At 41.8% G+C, this 15,271-nt stretch overlaps 1 protein-coding gene across 2 annotated transcripts in view; it reads left to right on the top strand.

Annotated features, from left to right (window-relative positions):
• Window positions 1-15,271, top strand: part of TGFBRAP1 (transforming growth factor beta receptor associated protein 1) — a 49,509-nt gene that overhangs the window by 6,653 nt on the left and 27,585 nt on the right. For both annotated transcript variants that reach the window (XM_017875032.1, XM_017875033.1), the window contains exons 3-4: window positions 6,933-7,127; window positions 9,111-9,265. In XM_017875032.1, the coding sequence (XP_017730521.1) occupies window positions 6,933-7,127; window positions 9,111-9,265 (350 nt within the window). The remainder of the gene's footprint in view (window positions 1-6,932; window positions 7,128-9,110; window positions 9,266-15,271) is intronic.

Raw genomic sequence — 15,271 nt, 5'->3', positions numbered from 1 at the left:
AAAAAAAAAAAAAAAAAAAAAAACAGAAAACTCCGTAAGCGTTCCTGGTAAGATTTTCCCACATGGGTGGGTTGTCATTTGATTGTTTTTGCTCCTCATTCTAAAAAGGAGTTGAGGCCAGGCGCTGTGGCTCACGCCTGTAACGCCAGCCCTTTGGGAGGCCGAGGCAGGCAGATCACCTGAGGTCAGGAGTTCGAGACCAGCCTGGCCAAAAGGTGAAACACTATCTCTACTAAAATTACAAAAATTAACCTGGTGTGGTGGCGGGCACCTGTAATCCCAGCTACTCAGGAGGCTGAGGCAGGAGAATCACTTGAACCCTGGGGGATGGAGGTTGCAGTGCGCTGAGATCGTGCCACTGCACTCCAACCTGGATGACAGAGTGAGACTCTGTCTAAAAGAAATAAAATTAATAAATAAAAGTAAAAAGGAGTTGAAGTAGCTCACTAAGTATTTTCAATGTCAGGTCCATAACATTTTCTCTTTTATGTCCTGTCATTTCATCCCACCAAAAAGTTTTTCGTAGCTAGCTCCTCAAAAGGGGCTTTAGTGGTTCTTGTGTGGCCTTACCTAATTCTCCGGACAGCCTTATCAAAATTAAGAATCAGCGCTTTAACCTTAGTGATGTCTCCTGGTATTTTCTTCCAGCCAGGGGTGGCTCATATTATAATTCGTGTATATGTTCATGGTACAGGGATGCTGGCGAGAGTGCGTTCCCTTTAACACTGGTATTTTTTTATCCTTGGAGAGTTTTTGTATAGACACCTCATTTCAAAGTGCTGAGTGCAAACACATTTTCTTGTGACAACAAGAATTCCCGTCATAAACTATTTCATGTATATGTCTTGATTTTCACTTTTTAAAAAAAAATATATATATATACTTTATTTTTTAGAGCAGTTTTAGGTTCACAGCAAAACTGAGGGGAAAGTACACAGAGTTCCCATGGACCCTTCTGCCCTCCCCGTTATCCACACGACAGTGGTACGGGGGCATGTTGTTAGCACCCGAAGCCCATAGTTCATATTAGGGACCATGCTCGACAAATGTGTCATGACATGAATCCATCATTATAGTGTCATTCATAATCCATTCACCACCTTAAAAGTCCTTTATGCTCCATCTGTTCATCTCTTCCTTCTCCTAAGCCCCAGCAACCGCTGATCTTTTTGCTGTTTCTATGGGTTTTTTCTTTTCCACAGTGTCATCTAGTTGGGACCATACAGTATGTAGCCTTTTCAGATTGACTTCTTTCGCTTGGTCATAGGGTCTTCTCTTTCCCCCCACCCTCGCCCAGGCTGGAGTACAGTGGTGCGATCTCGGCTCACTGCAACCTCTGCTTCCCGCATTCAAGTGATTCTCCTGCCTTAACCTCCCGAGTAGCTGGGATTACAGGCATGTGCCACCATGCCCATCTAATTTTTGTGTTTTTAGTAGAGATGGGGTTTCACCATGTTGGCCAGGCTGGTCTCAAACTCCTGACCTCAAGGGATCCACTGACCTCGGCCTCCCAAAGTGCTGGGATTACAGGTGTGAGCCACTGCGCCCAGCCAGTAATATGCATTTAAGTTTCCTCCATGTCTTTTTATGGTTTGACACTATAGTCTTACTTTTTGAAGAAAAAATTCTTTAGCCCAGCCACATTTTTTTTTTTCAAAAAATTGAGGAATTCTGTACTGTGAAATTTTTTTATTGTGGAAAACATATGTAAACTTATATAATAAAGAGAATAGCATAATGAACCAGGTAGAGATATCACCCAACATCAGGCATTCTCAGTTTATACATGTTTATTTTGAGGCAAATCCCAGACATCATAGCATTTCATCTGTAAACATTTTAGTACATATTTCTAAGTTACAGATACCTAAGAAAACCACAGTTCCTAAAAAACCTGACCGTAATTCCTTAATATCCAATATATCTAGATGTGCCCTATTTCTCCTGTTAGCATATATCACAATAGACATAAATACATACATACACTTATGTTTAAGTGTTTGTATGTTTATTTTTCAGTTTGTTTGAATCAGTTTCACACAAGGCCCATACATTGCAATTGATCTGTTACTTTTTCTGTTTTAATGTCAGTTTTCTGCTTCATCTCTTTTTTGCTTTTCTTTAATTTTTTTGTTGAAGAAATTGGGTGGTTTCACGTATAGTGTCCCACAATCTGGATTTTAATGATTTCATTCCCATAGTATTGTTTAACATGCCTCTCTACCTCTGTGTTTCCTTCAATTAGTAATTAGGAGATTCAGGGTTTTTTAAAATTTGCTTGTTTTGTGGGGTGGCAAGACTACTTCCTAGTGGTAGAGTACCTCTGTCAGGGTTACACAATGCCTTCATCGCTCTGTAATGTTAACAGCTATTGACAGTTACTGCCCTGATCAATTCGGTTATTCAGTTTTCAATATGGGGGTCTCTTCTGTCTTACAGAAATGGCTTTCTGAAAAGTATCATTATAAACTCATGGACGTAAATGTATGTGATGTGCTTAGTTTCATCCATGCCTGCTGGGAGTTTATTCAGGTGGACTCTTCAGTCCCTTTTTCATGCCGCTAGAAATCTGATTGCTTCCTTGACTTTCAGGATGTTCCCAACTCACCTCGTACATTTCTTGTCCTGGGTCTGGTTTCAGCCATTTCTCCAAAAAGCCCTGATGTTTACAGACCACAGTCTGGGAGCTAGGGGTGCTTGTTGCTCATGTTTCTAGGCCCTTCTTTCAGTAAACAGTGCTGGGAAGTATGTCTTTTTTGTTTTATTTTATTCTTCTAGAAACAAGGTCTTGCTGTGTTGCTCAGACTGGCCTTGAACTCCTGGGCTCAAGCAGGCCTCCCGCCTCAGCTTCCCAGGTAGCTGGGACTCCAGGTGTGCACTACTGCACCTGGACAAGTATATATTTTGTAAAGATAATTTCATTGTGAAATCATGTTGATAGAACCAATCCATCATTGTACCTGTATTTGCTTTCAACCACACCAAAGATCTTACCTCTCTACTACCTCAACATAATTACTCCTTTGATTTATCCCGCAGTACATACAACAGAGTAACAGGACCAACACTACCGCTCCCACAGTATAATTATTGGAAACTTTGATGGTTTGTGGTTCTTTCTGTCCTTAGGATATTAGAAATATAGTCAAATTACTGTGTTTCAAAGTCACTTGGAGTAGTTCTTCTCTGTGTGGTTATGCCATCAACTAGATTTATAGTTAGATTTGTTTGTTTCATTTTACTTTTGATTTTTAGAAATTGCTTTGGTTTATTTTTTATTATATAAACGTTTACAAAGTTCCAGGACAGATGGATACAGCAAGATATCATCAAAGAGGTCTAAGCTTACAGCCAGTTTTTTGCCAAGTCTCCCTCTCCCATAGGTAACCTTTATTTTTAGGGTTTATTCTTGCATTTTAAAATACAACGTACATACGTAAATATTTGTATCTCCTCCTTCTTGGCCAAATGGTAGCATACTTTCCCTCACCTTGCTTTTTTTTTTTTACTTAATATATTAAAGTGGTCACTTCAGAGTATAATGTAGAGGTATTCCTCCTTGATTGTTATAGCTGTGCACTATTCTGCTGTGTGGAGGTACCATAATGCGTCCATCTATTGATGGACATTTGGGGTCTTTTTCAGGCTTTAGCTGTTCCTAGGGACTTATATTTGTGTGTATGCGTGTGTGTTTTCAGTGTATCTGTTGGAAAGCTTTCTAGAAAGAAGATAGCAGAGTCAGAGTATAAATGCGAGGGGTTGCCATAGTCTCCCTTGATAAAGGTTGCACCATGTTATTTCTCCCCAGCAACCTATGAAAGTACCTGTTGCCCTCCAGCTTTGCCCACAGAGGATGTTGTCCAAACTTGTGTGTTTTTGCCTGTCTAGTATATGAGAAATGGTTTCACGGTGTAGTTTTAATTTCCATTTCCCTCGTTTATGGGCATGGTTGAACATTTTCACATGTTTAAAACCATTTACATTTCTTCTAATGGGAATTATCTCTTCTTATCTCTAGCCCTTTTTAAATTATTTTTGTTTTTTTAGTATTCTTTATATATGTGAGATACCAACTTCTCTGTTATGTAAGTTTCAAGTATTTGTTTCCATGTTTTACTGTGCAAAAGCTTTTTAAAAAAATTTGATGTAATCTCACCAGGTGTGGTGGCATGTGTCTGTGGTCCCAGCTACAGGAAGCTGAGACAGGAGGACCGCTTGAGCCCAGGAGTTCGAGGCTGTGGTGCTCTGTAATTCTGCCTGTGACTAGGCACTGCACTCCAGCCTGTGCAACACAGCAAGACCGCATCTCAAAAAGAAAAAGAAAATTCTGTACAATCAAATGTATCAATATTTTCTGATATTGCTTCTTGAATTTGAGTTATAATTAGGAAGATTTCTCTGTCTTCCAGGTTAAAGACAAATTCACCTGTGTTTTCTTCTAGTACTTGTGTGGTTTTATTTATTTTTTTTTTTTGAGAGAGTCTAGCTCTGTCGCCCAAACTGGAGTGCAGTGGCACCATCTCGGCTCACTGCAACCTCCACCTCCCGGATTCAAATGATTCTGCTGCCTTACCCTCCCTAGTAGCTGGGATTACAGGTAGGTGCCACCATTCCTGGCTAATTTTTTGTATTTTCAGTAGAGACAGGGTTTCAGCATGTTGGCCAGGCTGGTCTCGAACTCCTGACCTCAAGTAATACACCGGCCTCGGCCTCCCAAAGTGCTGGGTTTACAGGCCTGAGCCACCGCACCTGGCCAGTTTCATTTCTTATAGTGAAGAGTGTGAGGAATACATTGAATTTTATCTTTTAAAATTTTATTTATTTATTTTGAGACAGGGTATTTTTCTGTCACCCAGGCCAGAGTGCAGTGGCACAATCTCAGCTCACTGCAACCTCCGCCTCCCTGGTTCAAGTGATCCTCCCACCTCATTCCCCTTAGTAGCTGGGACCACAGGTACCCGCCACCACGGCTGGCTCATTTTTGTATTTTTTGTAGTGACTGGGTTTCGCCACATGGCCCAGGCTGGTCTTGAACTCCTGGACTGGAGTGATCTGCCTGCCGTGGCCTCCCAAAGTGTTGAGGTTACAGGCGTGAACTACTGTGGCCAACCTCAATTTTATCTTTTTTATATAGCTGTCCAGTTTCCCAACAAACTGATTAAAGAGTCTATATTTTCCTTACTGATGATGGCCTTTAATGTGTACTAAATTTCCTAATGTATTGGGTCTGTCTCTGGACTTTCTGTTTTATTCTCTCAGTTCATTTGCCTGTTCATGTACCAATACCTAACTGTTTTAGTTATAAAGATTTGATAGGCTGGGCAAAGTGGCTCACGCCAGTAATCCCAACACTTCGGGAGGCTGAGGCAGGCGGGTCACCTTAGTCCAGGAGTTGGAGACCAGCCTGGCCAACATGGCGAAACCCCGTCTCTACTAAAAATATAAAAATTAGCCAGGCGTGGTGGTGCATGCCTGTAATCCCAGCTACTCGGGAGGCTGAGGCAGGAGAATCGCTTGAACCGGGGAGGCAGAGGTTGCAGTGAGCCAAAATGGTGCCACTGCACTCCAGCCTAGGCAACAGAGCGAGACTCTGTCTCAGAAAAAAAAAAAAAAAAAGATTTTACTCCATTACCCTTTGTTGGTTGTAGTGTTAGGATTGATGGGAAATAATAGTGAATAATCTTTATGATGCACTGTGTCTCAGCTACATGGGCATCAGGCTAAATGAACCAACCTTCTTAAGTTTTGTTCTGCTTGTAACTGGCACAATTATAAGCAAATTGAAAGATCACTTGTAACACCTCTCACACAGTACCTATATACAGATTCTATCTACAGCATAGTAACCACCAGACTTTAAACCTGTGGTTTGAAGCACTGTCCTATGACAGTGCTTTTTGAGATGGGGTCTCACTATGTTGCCCAGGCTGGTTTTGAACTTCTGGGCTCAAACATTCTTCCTGTGTCAGCCTCCCAAGTAGCTGGGATTATAGACAAGCACCACTGCCCCAGGCCCTTGCCCTTTTTATTTTAAAAACAATCATCAGGGCCTCTGTGCTGCCTAGTTCTCTGGTTGGGTGATGTTCAGCCGTGAGCAGGTAAATGCAGGCACCCTGTTTGACCTCCAGGGTGAGGCTGGGCGATAGTGGTGGTGTCCATGTGACCACGAGAGTTGTACTGTCTAGAACATGTTCTTTGAGCAGAAATTCAGCAGAATCCTCAGGATTACACCCTATTTGAAAGTCACTTTGTCCTCACGTGAGGACACATGCTTTATAAATTGTCATGTGGCTTATATGGAAATGTATTTTTAGACCTCATTTTATTTTATTTTGTTTTATTTTATTTATCTATTTTTAGACAGGTTCTCACTCTGTCGCCCAGGCTGGAGTACAGTGGCATGATCATGGCTCACTGCAGCCTTGACCTTCAGGGCTCAAGTGTTCTTCTCACCTTAGCCTCCCAAGTAGCTGAGACTACAGACGTGCACCACCACACCTGGCTAATTTTTATATTTTTTGTAGGGCTGAGGTTTCGCCATGTTGCCCAGGCTAGTCTCTAACTCCTGAGCTCAAGCACCATCTGCCTTCCTTGGTCTCCCAACCTGTTGGGATAACAGGCCTGAGCCACCACGTCCGGCCTATTTTATTTTTCATTTTGCTAAGTTTGTGGTAATATTATTACAACCTCATTTTGAATTGGAAGTAAATATCAGATATACATTCTGGGTAAGGTAGTTCTCTTCACAGAAATAAATTCCTGTAGGGCTCTTCACACATACAACATATTATATTATTTTTCCTTTCTTGAAATCCAAGACTGTACAAGAAAATTGCTGGTGGGCAGGGGACATTCTGCATCTAGACATAGCTACAGGAAAAAGATACCATGCTTATTTGGAAGCCCACCTAACTCTTTCTTTTTACTTCTAGGCATGTTTGCCACAGTCGCAGGGATATCCCAGCGCGCCCCTGTGCACTGGTCGGAGAACGTGATTGGGGCGGCTGTGTCCTTTCCATACGTCATAGCGCTCGATGACGAATTCATCACAGTCCACAGCATGTTGGATCAGCAACAGAAGCAGACCCTGCCCTTTAAGGAGGGCCACATCCTACAGGACTTTGAAGGTACTCATTCACATAGAAGTCTTAGTGAAATTTATTTAACTCTTTCGTGATATTTCTTCAGTAAATATCATTTAGGAATTGGGCCTTGTGCAAGGCATAGAAGATACACAGATGACTCCAGTACAGCCTCTGTGCTTCAGGGCCTGCACAGTTAGTGGGGAGACAGACATTTAAACAAATAGCTATGGCAGTATAAAAGTGTGATCACGATGGAATAAGGCCCATTATGAGAGCAGAGGAGAAAGTATTTCCTAGAGATAGCAGGGAGGACTTCCTGAAGGAGGTGCTGTTTTAGCCAAACCTTTGAGGATGCGTAGGAGTCAGCCAAGCAGATATTGTGTGAAAGCACCTTCTGGTAGAGAGAAAGGTGTATGCGAATCCGTTAAAGGGGGTACTGTGGGCTTCAGGCCACACAAGCAGTTCACTGTGACTGTAGTGCATGGTGTGTGTGAAGGGGCAGCGTGAGCTGAGGCTGCAGCAGACCAGGGTAATCGGAGAGGTGGAGGCAGGAGGGATTTCATTTCATGTGTATGGTGAGCCACTTGAAGGATTTACTCTACTTTTCCTCAGTTTTATTTTGAACACTTGGAAGCATTCCGAAAAGTGGTAAGAGAGACAAAGTAAACCACCAGGAACCTTTCACCTAGATTCAATACTTGTTACCATTTTGCTGAGCCATTTGTAACTAAGAGGAAGATATCATGATATTTAATCCCAAAATTCTTTCACACACATCTCCCAAGAATAAGGGCATTTTCCTACAAAACCACAATGCCATTTCATACCTGAAAAAAATTCACATTAATTTATGATACCATCTCATGTCCTGCCAATATTTGGATTTCCCCAATTGACCTAAGAATGGCTTCTATCATATTTTCTTCCAACCAGGAATGAATCTAGATTTATGCATTGCATTTGCCACTGAAGAATTTTAGTTCACCAAACGAAGGATTTTAGTACCCTCGCTGTGCCAAGTGCTGTCTTATAGATGCTTACAGGAGATAAGAAGACTCCCAGTTTCTGCCATTAAGTGGGTTAATTCCAGTGGGGCTGTGGTGCGTGCGCTGGGGACACACACAGAGCAGTATTGGGGTGCCGTGCCTGTTGAGTGGTAGAGGCGGGCTCAGGGTGTGGTGGACACACAGAGGACGATGATGTAACCTGCCCAGGGTGGGAACACAGGGAGGCTTCCTGGGAAAAGTGACTCCAGGCAGAGGAAGGACAGAATGTTACTTGGGAATGAGAAAAACTGCCTTAGTTGTGATACAGAAGACAGAAAGAGTTAGATTGTTTCCTATAAACCGGTGGTGCTTAGCTGAAAGTTTCTGCAGAAAGGAACCAAATTTAATTTGGAAGCTTAGTAGTAGGAGCTCGTCTTGGACCACAGTTCTGACTCTTCCACAGACTACCTGTGGAGGGGCTCACAGGTAAAATGACAATGGCAGTGGGCCAGGTTAACGTGCAGGACTGTGGGGAGATGAATATATTAATGGCAAGACTTTGGAGGTATTTCTGGTTGGCAAATGAGGATGAAATATTATCTCATGCTTCAAAATATCACATTAACATTTTAATTTTATGTAAACTAACTTGGAGGGAAAAGAATGTTTTAAAAATGGTGTACATTCTTATTGATAATGTTCCCTGATTGCACTCTCCATCTTCATTGGGCTATGTATTATGTGTTTACTACACTGATTTTACATTCACCAGTATTTCTCAATTAAAAAAAAAAGGCAAAAAAAACCAAGATGTTATTCTTTGGAAATGTCATAGTAAGAGTTTGCCCTTTTCTGACAGTTGACAATGTGGGAAAAATAAAAGCATTATAATTTATAATTTTTGTAGGAATTCCTTTGAGAAAACTATGGCAAAATTGTTCAACAAATCAGGTAATGATCCAGTTTGGGGAAAGCAGTTGTGTTTTTTTTGCAGGCAGTATGTTTTCTCTCTTTCTTACAATGCTGAATTTCTTCCCAGGAAGAGTGATCGTTGCCACAAGTAAAGGAGTTTACATCTTGGTACCATTACCTTTGGAAAAACAAATACAGGATCTTCTAGCAAGCCGCAGAGTAGAAGAGGCTTTGGTTTTAGCAAAAGGAGCCCGGAGGAACATTCCGAAGGAAAAATTTCAGGTTTGTAATTAACTGGTCACAGAAATATGCCTCTAAGTCACCAGTTAGAGGACATTCAGATTTAACTAACGTGCATTGGCCCTTCCTGTGTACCGGGCTGTACACACCGCTTTTATATCTGTTGTTTAATTTTCTCAATGAATCCACGTTGTATAGATAAGGAAACAGGCTTTATGGCGGTCGAACAGCTTGTGACTGAGCAGGCACTGCCAACAGTGGAGAAGTCAGGCTTCCAACTTCTGACTTAATTCTGCTACTTTAGATATGGGCTTGTATTTCTAATCAACTTTCCTCTTCCGTGGACCTTCAGAGAAGGATCAAGAACATAGTTCTTACAAAGCAAAAGAGTGAGGTCAGGTTAATTTGTCTCCGAATTTAGAATTTGTATTTGTCAGGAAGTTGTTGAATTCGTTTAGATTTCTCTCATCTATAGGAAAAGCTTTACTAACCATATTGATAACCATTTTACTAACCAAGTTGATATTGCAGGAACCCCATCTAGTTGATTTCCTTAGGAGAACATTTTTAACGCACTTGAGAAACCCTCATTTTAAATATAGTTGGTATAGTAAATGCAATTGATATAAATCGGGTCTCCTAAAAACTATTACTTGATGAGTTAGGTTGTTCCAGTTACTCTATATTTGAGGGGAACAAAACATAATGTTGATATGTTTGTGTGCTTCGTATGAATATCTAAATTAATAATAAAAAGTTCTTGATAATGCCGGTCAGATGTTAGAGATGACAGTGTGATTGTTGTGGAATGAAACGCTCTTTGGCTTCAGGTGCTTTGTGCAGCAGAGGGTAGATTCTGAAACTGAAAGAAGACAGCTTGTGTGATTTATGGTTGTGGGCTGTGAAGGCGGGCAGGACCTCTTTTCTACATTTAAACGTTGATAAACTTTTCATCTTTGTTCCTCTTTTGAGTAAGACTGATCTACTAGCGTTCAGCAGGGGGCAGCAAAGGCAAAAAGAAGAAAGCGGCTGAGCTTCTGGTGCCCTGGAGGGGAAGGTGCAGACCAGAGGCAGATCGCCAGGCCTGCCAATGCTGCGCGCACTCTCAGCGCCTGCTCCTCTCCTGCGAGCTGCCCTCGGTGGATGTGTGGAAGTCCGGGGGGCCACATTCCAAGGTTTTCACAGCTGCCACTGTGGAGTCTTCCCTCCTTGCACACACACCATGTGCACATTTTAAGCGTGTTAACATTTTCTTACAGAGGCTTTCAATGCTCTTTATCTGATTTTTGCTCTTTTTTTCCCTATGCTTTCTGCCAGAGTAGAGCTACACAGTCAGTATTAGGTGATAGTAGTCATCTTGTTTTCCAATCTGATATCTCAGGGTTTTTTGTTTTGTTTTGTTTTGTTTTGTTTCTTTTCTAACCTGCTTCCCGCTTCTCCTTGTATTACTGCAAGCTCCTATCTCCAGCCCTGGAAATACACCTTCAGAATTATCTCGAGTTCACCCATTATTCTCAGTTCCCATTGTTACTGCTGGTATTCAGACCATGCTCACTTTTGCCTGCGTTTTTAACAGCCTCTGTGTGTGATTGCAGTCCATCTTCCGTGCAACTATGTGGAAATGATCTTTCTCAATTACGGACCAAGTCCTTTGCTTAGAATACTTTAGTGGGCATCTCGTTGCCCAGGTCAAGTCCACAGCCTTGAAGCTCGGCTGACCCCACCCTCTTCTGTGGCCTCCTTGTCTTTTACACACACACACACTCCTGTGAAGCACATGCCTACTTCCTACATTTCTGCCTCAAAGGGTGGAAGACAAAGAGAACAAACAAGGAATGAGCCCGATGATATGTCAGGAACCCTGCAAGGCATTTAAAAACATTTGTTGTTTTAACCCTCAAAAGCATTCGGTAATGGCTGGTACCATTGTCCTCATTTCACAGACAAGACATGGCAGCGCAGATCAAGCATGCCTCTGGACATCAGGCTGGCTAAGTCAGACTGGCGCTCCCCGTGGCGCCCTTTACCCTGCAATTACTGGAGTATACTTCTCTACTTGATAAAATGGTTTTGATACCTCGCTTAAATATCTCCTCTTCACTAAGCCTTCCCTTTCCTCTGGGCAGAGCTAAGGACTTATTACCCCACGCACCTGCGATTTACAGCCCATACCATTTATCAGTTTACCCCTCAGCTCCACGCTTCTCCCTCCCCTAGGTCCTGGGTAAGCTCTTTCCTTTTAATACCAAGGAAAGAATGAATGAGTAATTTAGAGCTTCCAACTGGCCGTCCAGCAGAGCTGTGATATAATGGATTGGCAGCACCGGGTTTTTGTTTGAAATGGAAACCTTAAACAATAAAACAATATTGATGCAAAAAAAAAGTTTAGAAATGACTTTTCATAAATGTATATGTTTTAAAGGATTAAATTCAGCTCATCTGGTTAAGTACATTGCTTCTTTTAGTCTTAGAGTGCTTGTGACCACATGCTAGACCTCAAGCTTAAAGAAATCAGGAAGGGGGAGGACGAGAAGCTTGAGCTCTGTAGACTTCTTCACCATTGCACTCCTTTCCCTTCATTTAAAGCAAGGGCTGGTTTCACCTCTCTGAGTTCCGAATTAGCAAGGGGTTTGTCAAGAAGTTTGACCGTGGGGCTGGGATTAAGGATCATTTCTTCGAGCCAAAAGGGTTGTTCAGAACTTTAGAAAACAGGCCTTAAATTATATTACAGTTTAGAATGCTGTATTTAAAATAAGAGACAGTAAAGGGACATCCTGCTCTATAGACAAAGGTTTATGTCGCACACAAAATATTACTTCATTTCTATCACACAGTGTGGATAGCGTTTATATTTACGCTTGAGCTCCGATAGATTTTTTTTCCATTTCATCTAAAAACATTTTAATACACGTCTCTAAAAGCACTGATGCTCTTTGAAATGTAACCACAGTACCATTGCTGTCACTCCCCCAAATCAGCACTGATTCCTTTGTGTGCTGAGTGTCTGGTCAGTGCTCATATTTCCACGCTCGTTCAATGAATGTTTTGCTTTGCTTTTTTTTTTTTTTTTTCTTTCTTTCTTTAATCCTTAGGGAAAATCTCGCTAGACTGTACACTCAAATTACTGTTTTAATGTCACATGGGGTAGTTCTCCTCTGTGTGGCTCTGCCACCAGCTCTTATATATGTAGTTAGGTTCATTTGTTTCATTTGACTTGATTTTTTTTGGGATTGCTTTTTAAAATTTAATTTGTTTTATAATTATCTAAAATATTTAGATAGCTCAAAAGTCAAATCAGTAAAACAAAGTATATTCAAAGAAGTCTAAACTCAATTTCTCTCCTTCACTCTATTCACTGCCTCCCTCCTTTTACTGTGTGGTCTGTTTTATTTGCATGTTCTTTCTCTCTCTTTCTCTCACTTTCTCTCTCTCTCTCCCCCCTCCCCTCTCTCTACCTCCCTTTCTACACCCCCATTCTTTCTTTCCCTTCCTTCTTCCCACTGTCTCTCTGTGTCTCTCTTTCTTCCTCCCTTCTTTTCTGTCTTTTAGTATGAGTGTTTGTGTTGTATTTTTTTGTTCTAATGGTTACCTTAATATTATCCACCTTATAAAATTCCTCTACGTTCTCTTTTTTGGGAGGGTTTCTACATCTGTTGCTTCCCCACTTGGAGCTGTGTTTGAAATTAGCCAGTAACGTCTTCATCACTCTTCCCCTGTGTTCCTCAGCCCCTGCTTTGGAGGTATAGCCCTCAATTCCCAGCTGATACCTGGTAGGCAGTCAGCAAGCATCTCATCTTTTTTGTATAATCTCTCGTTCTTCCCTATTTGTTGATGGTTATATTGTCTGTACTTTTTGAGAGCATGGAGCCTTCCACCTTCCGCATGCTATTTGGTCTCTTAGTTCTATGTGTTGTATGTCCACCATCAAATTTTCTGTTGATGTCTTTCCAGTCATTTTGGTTTTCTAAAGCAGTCCTCGGAGATATTTCACAGTGGGAATATGGGGACACTGTCTCCTGAGTTTGTGCTTCTTGATGACAGTGACTGTTCATTGCAGCCTCTATCCTTGAGGGCCAGTTTGGCTGGATACAAAGTCTTCCACTCGTCTTATCTTTCAATGAGGAACCTAAATATGTTCTACCATGATAGAGTTGCAGTGAAAAATCTGATGACAATCTGGGTTTCTTTCCCTTGTAGTGACTTGATCTGTTTGCTTAGAGGCTCAAAGCATACAGATTTCTTTTATGTCAGATTTCTCCATGTTGGCACACATGGCAAATTGGAGCCTGCAAAGTCACCTCCCCCTTCCCCCTATATGCCCACCCATTCCCTCTGTACCCGGCCCAGGCAATCCCCACTTCTGCTTCTGTTTCTATGAATTTGACTACTCTAGGAACCTCACAGAAGTAAAGTCATACAATATTTGTCCTTCTGTGACTGGCTTATTTCTCTTAGCAGCATGTCCTCAGGGTTCATCCATGTTGCAGCACGGAAGAATCTTCTTCCTTTTTAAGGCCAAATAATATTCCGTTGTATGTACCTACCACATTTTGTTTACTTATTTATCTGTCGATGAATAAGTTGCTACCACCTTAGGCTGTGGTGAATAGTGCTGTTATGAACCAATCATTCTGTCTCTTTTCAGAGGAGACTGAGAGATTAAAAAACTATACCCCTACTTTCTTAGTCATCCCAGATTGCTAGAACAGAATACTATAAACTGGGTGACCTCAACGACAAACATTTATTTTTCAGTTTGGAGCCCGAGATCCAGGTGTCTGCAGGTTTGGTGTCTGGGGATGGCCAGCTTCCTGATTCGTAGATGGCCGTCTTCTCAGTCTTCACATGGCAGAGACAGAAGCAAGCTCTCTCAGTATTCTTATAAGGGTACTACTCAGATCCCATTCATGAGGGCTGCACCCTCATGACCTCATGTAATCCTAATTACCTCCCCAAGACTACACCTCCTAACACCCTAGGGGGAATGATTTCAACATAGGAATTTTCGGGAGACACAAGCATTCCGTCCATAACAGCCACCACCTTCCCAGATACCTTGGTTTTAGAACATTTTATTTATTTATTTTTTTGAGATGGAGTCTCGCTCTGTCACCCAGGCTGGAGTGCAGTGGCGCAATCTCACAATCACTGCAACCTCCGCCTCCCACGTTCAAGGGATTCTCCTACCTCAGCCTTCCGAGTAGCTGGGATTACAGGCACGTGCCATCACACCCAGCTAATTTTTTGTATTTTCAGGAGAGATGAAGTTTCACCATGTTGGCCAGGCTGGTCTCGAACTCCTGACCTCAGGTCATCTGCTCACCCTGACCTCCTAAAGTGCTGGGACTACAGGCATGAGCCACCGTGCCCAGCTGGTTTTGGAATATTTTAAAATAATTTATTTGAAAACCCAGAATCCATAAAGAAAAAATTAAATTACACACACACACACACACACATAGACACTCTCTCTCTCTTTCTCTCTATCTCTCTCTTTCTCTCTATCTCTCTTTCTCTCTTACTCATATACACATCCTGCATGGCAAAACTTATAAACAAATTCAAGAGAAATAGCAAATTAGGAAAAGTATTTGTAGTTTGCAGCACAGAAAGAGAGCTAATTTGTCTAATATCTAAAGAATTCCTTGGGATATATGAAAGAAATATGAATAGCCCAATAGAAAAATGAACATGAACACATTTTATAGAAAATGAAATTGCTGGCCAGGTGCAGTGACTCACACCTGTAATCCCAGCACTTTGGGAGGCTGAGGCGGGAGGATCACTTGAGGTCACGAGTTCGAGACCAGCCTGACCAGCGTGGTGAACCCCTGTCTCTACTAAAAATACAAAAATTAGTCAAGCATGATGGCATGCACCTGTAATTCCAGCTATGCAGGAGGCTGTGGCACAGGAGTCACCTGAACCCGCAAGGCAGAGGTTGTAGTGAGCCGAGATTGTGCCACTGCACCACTGCACTCCAGCCTGGGCGACAGAGCAAGACTGTCTCAAAAAAAAAAAAAAAAAAAAAAAAAAATTGACTATCAC

The sequence above is a fragment of the Rhinopithecus bieti genome, unplaced genomic scaffold, assembly GCF_001698545.2.
Source record: "Rhinopithecus bieti isolate Rb0 unplaced genomic scaffold, ASM169854v2 scaffold_8783, whole genome shotgun sequence".
NCBI classification, from domain to species: Eukaryota; Metazoa; Chordata; class Mammalia; order Primates; family Cercopithecidae; genus Rhinopithecus; species Rhinopithecus bieti.
This window is presented reverse-complemented; position numbering and strand designations above follow the sequence as displayed.